At 34.8% G+C, this 9,431-nt stretch overlaps 1 protein-coding gene across 1 annotated transcript in view; it reads left to right on the plus strand.

The window, feature by feature from the left end:
• The first annotated feature begins 121 nt into the window (after positions 1-121).
• Positions 122-9,431, plus strand: part of C2CD6 (C2 calcium dependent domain containing 6) — a 105,842-nt gene continuing 96,532 nt past the window's right edge. Inside the window, exon 1 of the mRNA XM_011369251.2 lies at positions 122-418. Within this exon, the coding sequence (XP_011367553.1) occupies positions 122-418 (297 nt within the window). The remainder of the gene's footprint in view (positions 419-9,431) is intronic.

Below are 9,431 nucleotides of genomic sequence, written 5' to 3' on the forward strand. Positions count from 1 at the left end.
CAGGCTCACTAAGCTCGCGCCACCCCAAAGCCAGCCCTACGTAGCACCCGGGCCTAAATGTGCAGGTCGCGCAGTGCTGTGCGCGTGCGCAGGGAAAAGCGCGGGGAAAACAGCCAGAGGGATGCGCCTGCGCAATAGCAGGCTGTCGGTTAAGCACAGACCCACCCCCCCAGAGGACGAAAGAATAGAACCGCCCAAGGAGATGGCCAAGGTTTTCAAAGCCGCAGATAACCGCGGCGGGCGGATCCGATCCCTGTTCATAGACCCTGTACTTCAGGGGAGTTCCCGTTCCCACATGGGAACCACGCCCAACAGAGGGGCGGAGTTTCCTTCGAGCCGTAACGCCCAGGAGCATGGCAAGACCACGGATCTGCCGAAGGACGAGGCCAAGGAGGGCACTGGATTCTGGCTGCTGAACGTGAGTGGGGGCCCCGGCAGCGGAGCCTGTTCCCTACCCAACCACCTAGATAGAGGACCAGGAAAGACAAAGGGGTCAGTGCATGCAGATGAGAGGGAGGGAGACCTGCCCTAAATTGGAAGGTAATAATACCTGAGAAAGTTTGCTTGTGGGACCTTGCCAATTATTAAATTTGTCAGAGCTCCGTTTTATTAACTAGTAAATGAAGACAATGATTACTACCTACCTTACTTGTAGGGTTGTCTGAAGAATCAAAGGAGGTAGTGATATAAAGAACTTAACAAGTGCAAAGCACAAAAAGTCAATAAATGTCAGCTGCTGCCGTCCTCCTCCACCCCGCCCCTCCCCCCATTTATGGGATTAAAGGGCTAAACTCTAGAAACTTTAGTTACCTTTTTAATTCCTGAGGTTCTTACAGATGAACCTGTAGGAACAAATCTGTATCATGTCTGCAAAGTGAACTCCTGTTCTTGAAAGGTAGATTTATATTAGAAATGTATGAAACTCTTTGAGTTTGCCATTCCTGCCAGAGGATGGAGGAAATGGAAAAGCAGAATCAAGGTGAAACTCACTTTTTCAAAGAGGATTATTAGATTTTTACAGTCTCTGTTGGCCTTAAATTTTTAAAAAATAGGACAGATATAAGTGTTTATCAGGAAACAAATGGTTTACAAAAAGATGAAGTCCTCTATAGAATTAAGGAGTTGAATTACTTTATCTCTACAGTACCTTAATTCCAAGAACTTAGAATATTCTTCACTCATTGTTATGATAAGAGCATATTAGGATTTAAGTATAGGATACTAGGAAAAATTGCAAAGTTTGAATAAGAGAGATGAGCTTGTAAATTGAGACCATAGAAGGTGTTTTTTGTGTATCCTCTTAAAGGATTTGGACTTTATTCTGTAGAATGGTGATGTCTAGTATTTTTTGAGTATGAGGGTCCCTTTTAATTGTAAAAAAAAAAAAAAAAAGAAAGAAAAAAGAAATCTCCACACATAAGAGAAGCTTGCTCTGACTGGGCAAATCTATAATGACAAAAAGTTACCACGTGGCAGTGTTTTTAATGGAATTTGCTTGTAGATACAACAGCATCTACATTCAAAAAAGAGTAGTGTACCTATATGCAAGATACATTGTTTACCCAAGTTGGTTTCCCAAATCATTTGACCATAGAATATTTTAATGTTTTGACAGGACAACAGAAAGGGCTTAGAAAATGAAATGTGCACTTGAATTTAATTATACAGAACTCATAAAGGATTTATTTTCAGACACAGGTCCAGAGGAATGAATTTGTGTAGTGTAGATGTTTATTATACAGTGAACTTAGAGTAATATCATTATCGTATGTTATTAAAATCATTATAACAGCTACTATTAGATATGCGATGTAGATCTTTGAACATAGAATGGATGACTCTTCAATTTAGTGAATACTGCCTATATATTAGTTCACAGATAGAACATTATATATTGGGCAACAAGTTGTCTTTTTTTAATTTGACTTCTTGGCTCTTTTGTGTATGGGACAATTTCTTGAAAGTGGATTATCGTAGGGTTATAAAAACAGCTACATAAGTATGTTTAGCATTTTCTGTACACAATACATAGTTTTTAAAAAACTTGGAAGCAAATATATCTCTCAGATATGTCTCACATCTCTCAATGCATTTGGAAAACAGTAGTTTGCAGATAGTGCTTAAAACACATTTGAATTCAAGGATATTTAAAGTTCAGAACCATTGCTATAGGTGATAGGGAAAGCTGGAGGGTTTTAAGCAAGGAGATGACATGGATCAGATGTGCTTTGCTGAAAAAATTGTTTTGGCTGTCAGGATAGAATTTAAGAAGAGATTAAAGAAATATTAGAGAGTGAGGACAATAAAGTAAGATCTCTGAAGGGATGGAAAAGTATGGGCTCTGGAGCACTTGGATAGGAAGAAGGGCATTTCTTCCTCCAGACCAGTGTTTTATCCTTAGATCACTGGTGTCCAGATCTTCTGACGGTTCTTCTTGAAACCTAGATTCCTGGTTCTCTCCCTTAAATCTACTGAATCCGAAGGGTGGGGCGCCAGCAATATGCTTAAATTTTTTAACTATCTCAGATGATTCTCAGATTCATCACTGAGAATTGCCATAGAAAGAGGGAAAAGGTGGGCATTGATATGGGGATTATAGATTGACAGTGCGGGCTGGAGAAGGAAGCAAGCAGAGCCAGAAGAGTTTGGTGAACTGAGTGAAAGAAAAAGGAGGAGGAGTAAGCAATTGGAGGTCTCAATGAGACTTTTCAAAAGGTATATTAAATACCAGTTACTAAGAGAATTGGAAGGATTAACTAAAGATAGTGCTCAGATTGAGGAATATTGTCATTTTTTACTTTAGTGAAAATGTGGATAATCTACCCTGCACCTTAATGTCAGTTCTTTGAATCTTCTTAATTCCTTTCGGTAGCTCACTGCTCTTCTACATTTTGGACCTTGTTTTCACTCTGAGGGTTTCACCTCCCAGATGGTGAAATCCAGTATGTTACTTCCTAACCTCTCATTAGTTTACTTTTGTTACACTTATTCTTTGAAATATGTGCCAAGCTTTGTACTAGACACTGAGGTTGCAGTGGTGAATAAGACAGGCAAAGCACCTTCCTTTAGGAAGCTAACATTCAATTGGAGAGAGTTACAGATTATGCAGTGTTCTAAGGAAGTAAAAGGGTGCTATAACATAGCATAATTGTGGTGGAGAGACAGATAGTTCTTTGGATAGGGGATCAGAGAAGGCCTCTTGGAGGTGGCAGCTTTTAAATGAAAACCCGAAAATGAGAAGAGACTCACCATTTAAAACAACTGGGGGTGAAGTTTCTGCTGAGGGATAGTTTGTAATGTTCACAGAACACAATGAATGAGAGGGAGAATGGCATAAAATGAGGCCATAACATATCTTTTTGTATGTTTAAAGTCCCTTTTAAAGTCATGTGTGCGTGCGTGCGTGTGTGTGTGTGTGTGTGTGTGTGTGTGTGTGTGTGAGAATTGTCCATTCGAGTCATTATCCTATCAGATTTTTGCTTTTTTCCTCCTCAGTTTTTTCAAAAGTTCTTTGTTAAGGATATTGAGTCTGCATCTGTGATATATGTCACAAATATTTTCTCTTAATCAACATCTGTCTTGATTGTTTATGGTGCTTTTTGTTGTGCAAAAGGTTCTTAATTTTATGAGGTCAAGTTTATCAATCTTTTATTGCATCTGAATTTACATCTTAGTTAAAAACTGTTTACATGCACTCAGGTTACCTGCGTTGCCTTCTAGTACTTGTACATCATCCTTGCTTTATATGGACTGTAGGATATGAGGTATGGATTTAATTATTTTTTTGCCAAATAGATGTCCTAATACCATTTATTTTTTAAAACTCTACCTTTGCCCTAATGATTTGAGATGTCACCTTTATACTAAGTTACCGTATGAATTTCAGTTTTTTTCTGGACTTCTATTTTCTTCCACTGGTTTGTTTTTTAATCCATGTACTGGGACCATACTATTTTATTTTAAAGAGTTATAGTGTGTTTTAATGTCTAGGAGGGCTGGTCCCCCCGCCTCTCTGGTAGTTTTTCTTTTCCAGTGATTTTCTGCTTTTTAAAACACTTTATTATTAATGTGTTTATTTCAGTATAGGACATTTTAAAATAAGAACTAAATTAAATTGACATATCAGGTAGAACTGACATCTTTATGATGTTGACCTGTTCTATCCAAGAATAAGAGATGTCTTTCCATTTATTCAAGTCCACTTTTGTGTTTTTCAGAAGTGTTTTAAAGTTTTCCTTTTAGGAGTTTTGCATACTTCTTGCTAAGATTATTCCTAAGGTGAGGCTTTTTCTATTCTATATTCTCTAGTTATTATTTATGTATATTAAAGCTATTGATTTTTGTTAATTTCATATCCTGCTTCCTTAGAGAATTTTTTAAATATCTGAGTTAGTGTTGTTATTAATTCTTTAGGGTTTTAGATATGCTATCAGATCATCTTCAAATAGAGATAGTTTTACCCCCTTTTTTCCAATTTTCTTGTTTTTAGTTGATTTTTCTTATCTAATTTCTTTACCTGGTGCCATGAGTAATATGTTAAGTAGTGATATAGTAGGCAACCCTGCCTTGTTCCTGAACTTAGTAAAAATGTTTCTAGTGTTTCCCACCAAATGAATATTTACTTTAAGATTGGCTTAATTCCTTTTTTTTTTTTTTAAGTGTTTTAACCAGGAAGGTGGATTGAATTTTGTTAGAGGCCATTAAAACATGTATGGAGATAATCATAAAATTTTTTTCCTTAGATCTACTGATGGCAGTGGTGTATTAATGAAGTTTCTAATATTGAACCAATTTGCATTCCTGGAATTTCTCCACTTGGTTATTTCATGTTATTTTCTTAATGTGGTGATGGACTCTGTTTGTCATTATTTTATCTGGTATTTTTGTATCAATATTTATAAGTGATAGTCATCTATAATTTTCTTCATGGGTTTAAGTATCAATTTAAGTTCGATTCTATACTTGCTTCATAAAAAGAAAAAGAAAATTTTCTTTAATATTCAGCACTGTGGGATACTTTATGGTGCCATGGGATATCTGGTCTTTGAAGGTTTGGAAGAGTTCCCGGTGAAACCGCCGGGGCCTGGTACTTTTTTTGTGGTGGTAGTTTCTTGCTAAGTTTATCCTTTTTTGTTTTTGTTTTTTTTAAATAGAAATTGGTCTCTTTAATCTTTTCACAACTAATGGGATCGATTTTGTTAAATTGTATTTTCTTAGGAAATCATACATTTCATTTAGGTTTTAAAATATATTTGCAGGTCTGCAAAGTAATCTCATTCAATATTTAAAATTTTTGTCTATTTCAATGGTTATTTCCATCTTGTCATTTCCTATTTGTATTTTATCTCCTTTTCTTGATTAAGTTAGCATGTGGTTTGTATATTTTGTTGGCTCTATACATCATTTTGGAAATTGATATCTTAACAATATTGAATCTTTGTATCCATGAACATGGAATGTTTTCCATTCATTTAGATCTTCTCTACTCAGGAATGTTTTGTAGTTTCCAGTGTACAAGTTATAACATTTCTTCTGTTAAATTTATTCCTAAATATTTTATTATTTTGATGTTATTTCAAATATAATTATTTTATTTCATTTCCAGATTTTTCATTGCTATTATATAGAAACACAATTGATTTTTGTATTTTGTTCTTGGATCTTGATACCTTGTTGAACCCATGTATTAGTTCTAGTAGAGTGTGTGTGTGTGTGTGTGTGTGTGTTTCTGTATACAGGATTATGTCGCCTGCAGATAAAGACAGTTTTACTTCTTCCACTCAAATGTAGATACTTTTATTCCTTTTTCTCGTCAGATTGTACAATGTTGATTAAAAGTAGTCAGAGTGAACACTCTTACCTTTTCCAATTTTAGGGGAAAAGCATTCAGTCTTGCATCATTGAGTGTGATGTTTTGTAAATTCCCTTCTGTTTTTAGTTTGTTCATAGTTTTTATTAAGATTGCATTTTGGATTTTGTCAGATCCATTTTCTGTGTCTATTGAAATGATCATGAGATTTTGTCCTTTATTGGACATATTTATTAATATGGTTTATTACCTTGAGTTTTAGATGGGAAAATCCCATTTTGCCATGGTATATGGTCCTTTTGACTAATATTTGTTGAGGATTTTTGCCTCTGTATTCATGAGGGATGTTGATCTATTGTTTTCTTATCTTGTGATATCTATCTGGCTTTGGTATTATCATAATATTGACCTCATAGAAGAAATTGGGAAGCATTCCTTTCTCTTTCTTCCTTTTTTTTTTTTTTCCTGAAAGAGTTTGCAAAAGGTTGTTATTCTTTTTCTTTAAGTGTTTGATAGAATCCACCAGTGAAACAATCTGGGTCTGGGTTTTTCTTTGTAGGAATAGTTTTAATTACTAATTTATTTTTTTGCTTGTTATCTTTTCAGATACTCTGTTCCTTCTTGAGTCAATTTTAGTAATTTGTCTCTCTCAGACTTTTTCAATTTCATCTAAATTGCCTAACTTTTTAGCATAAAAATGTTTATAATTGTGGTATTTACCTTACATGACAACAGACTTTGCAAATACAGTGGTTTAGAATTTTGAGATGGGAACATTATCCTGGATTATCTGAGTGGGCCCTATGTGTCATCACAAATGTTCTTATAAAAGAGAAGTAGAGGGAGATTTGGACACATTCAAAAGACAAGGCAATGTGATCACAAGCCAAAGAATGCTGGCAGTCATCAGAAACTGGAAGAGGCAAGAATGGATTTTTCTCTATAGCCTATAGAAGGAGTATTGCCCTGCTGACTCCTTGATTTTGACCCAGTGGTACTGATTTCAGAGTTCTGGCCTTTGGAACTATGAAAGAATAAACTTTTGTTGTTTAAATCACCAAGTTTTGGTAATTTTTTACAGTAGCTACAGGAGCTAACACAATAATATCCCCTTATAATAATCCTTGTTTATTAATTTTATTAAATTTATTGGGATGACATTGATTAATAAAACTATATAGGTTTCAAGTGTTCAATTCTAAATACGCCATTTGTATATTGCACTGTGTTCATCCAAAGTCAGATTTCCTTCCATCGCCATATATTTGATCCCCTTTCTACCTCCCTCACCCCCCCTTCCCTCTAGTAACCGCTATATTGTTGTCTGAGTCTATGAGTTTTTGTTCCTTTGTCTTGTTCATTTGTTTCTTTTAGTTTTATATCCTACATGTGAGTGAAATCATATGGTTCTCAACTTCTTCTGTCGGACTTATTTCACTTAGATTGATATTCTCGAGATCCATCCATGTTGCTGTAAATGGCAGTATTTCATTTTGTCTTATGGCTGAGTAATATTCCATTGTATATGTGTACCACAGCTTCTTTATCCAGTCATCTAATGAAGGACACTTCAGTTGTTTCCATGTCTTGGTCACTGTGAATAATGCTGCAATGAACATAGGAATACATACATCTTTACAAATAAATGTTTTCAAATTTTCCAAGTAGATACCCAGAAGAGGGATTGCTGGGTCACAAGGTAACTTTATTCTTAATTTTCTGAGGAATCTCCAAACTGTTTTCCATAGTGTCTGTACCAATTTATATTCCCCACCCCAGCATTTCTCCCAAGAAGACATACAAATGGCCAACAGATATATGAAAAGATGCTCAACTTCACTAGCTGTTGGGGAAATGCCAATCAAAAACATAATGAAATACCTCCTCACACCTGTTAGAATGGTGATTATCGACAAGACAAGTAATTACAAGAGTTGGAGAGGTTGTGGAGGGAAAGGAACCCTCATACCCTTTTAATCCTTTTAATTTTGTAAGGTCAGTAGTGATGTCCCCATTTCATTCTTGATTTTGGTAATTTGTGACCTCTCTTTTTCTTTATCTGTCTAGATAAAGCGTTGTCAATTTTGGTAATCTTTTCAGAGAACCTACCTTTAGTTTTATTGATTTTTCCATTTTTTAAATCTCAGCGATTTCTATTCTAAACCTTATTTCTTTCCTCTTTTTAAACTTTGGGTCTAGCTTGCTCTTAATTTTTAAAATATTTAATGCTATCAGTTTTCTACTTGACACTGCTTTAGTTACACCCTGTACATTTATGTTGTGCTTTCACTTTTATTCAACTCATAATACTTTCTGATTTCCACTGCTTTTTTTCTTTGACCCAGAGCTTATTTTTAAATGTTTTTAATATTCAAGATTTGTGTATTTCCCAAATTTTCTTGTGTTCTTTATTTATACTTTATTTTGTTGAAGTAGGATAACATTCTTTGTATGATTTAAATTCTGTAAAATTTATTGAGACTCGTTTTACGGTTTAGAATATGGTATATCCTGCAGGATGTCCTATGTACATTAAATATATATATCGGGAGGATTTTTGTTCAGTTTTTTGTCTGTGAGATTCATCCATGTTTTTGTATAGGTGTAATTATTCACTTTCTCTATAATATTCAGTTGTAAGGAATATGTCATATTATGTTTATTCATCTATTGTACATTTGAATTGTTTCTAGTTTTTGTTCTGGTAAACAATGCATCTATGAATATTTTTGTATATGTCTTTTGATTATGTGTGCATACATTCTGTTGGAGTTATATCTAGGAATGGAATTTCTGGGTCATAGGCTGTATATGCTCAACTTCAGTACATAATACCAAACCATTTTTCAAAGAAGATATACCAATATATATGCCCACTGGCAGTATATTAGAGTTCTAGTTACTCCACATCCTTGCCACTTGATGTTATCAGTCTCTTTATTGAGGGATAGGTAGTGGTATCTTTTTGTGGTATTAACTTTCATTTCCTTGATCACTAATGAGGGTGAGTTCCTTTCCAATATTTATTAGCCATTATATAAACAGATACTCTTCATGAAGTATCTGTTCAAGTCTGTTTCCTCTTTTTTCTATTGGATTGTCAGCCTTTCCTTATTAATTTGTTTGTTTGTCTACACATTCTAGTTATAGACCCTTCGTCAGTTATACTATACATGTCATAAATATCTTCTTCCAGTCAGTGACTTGTTTTCACTTCATGGTATCTTCTGAGAAGCAGAATTTATTAAATTAAATGTAGTTTAAAGTATCAAACATTTTCTTTATGGTTATTGCTCTTTATATGCTGTTTTAGAAATCTTCTATCTCAGTGACATTGAAATATTCTCCCATATTATCCTTTAATTGTTTTTCTTTTCCCATTGACATTTTCAATTCACCTGTAACTGATTCTTGTGTGTGTGTCATGTTCATCAGGTTTTCTTCCCTTTCTCTCTCTCTCTCTCTCTCTCCCTCCCTCTCTCCCCTACTTTTGTTCTTTTATTCTTTTTGTGTGTGTGGCAATTTCTCCTTGACCCAGCTGAGAGGATTTTTTCCTCACTATTCTGCTTGCCAACTTTGTCACAAATGAAGTGTCTGCAAATGTGTAGGTCTGTTTCCAGAC

The sequence above is a fragment of the Pteropus vampyrus genome, unplaced genomic scaffold, assembly GCF_000151845.1.
Source record: "Pteropus vampyrus isolate Shadow unplaced genomic scaffold, Pvam_2.0 Scaffold146, whole genome shotgun sequence".
Lineage (NCBI taxonomy): Eukaryota > Metazoa > Chordata > Mammalia > Chiroptera > Pteropodidae > Pteropus > Pteropus vampyrus.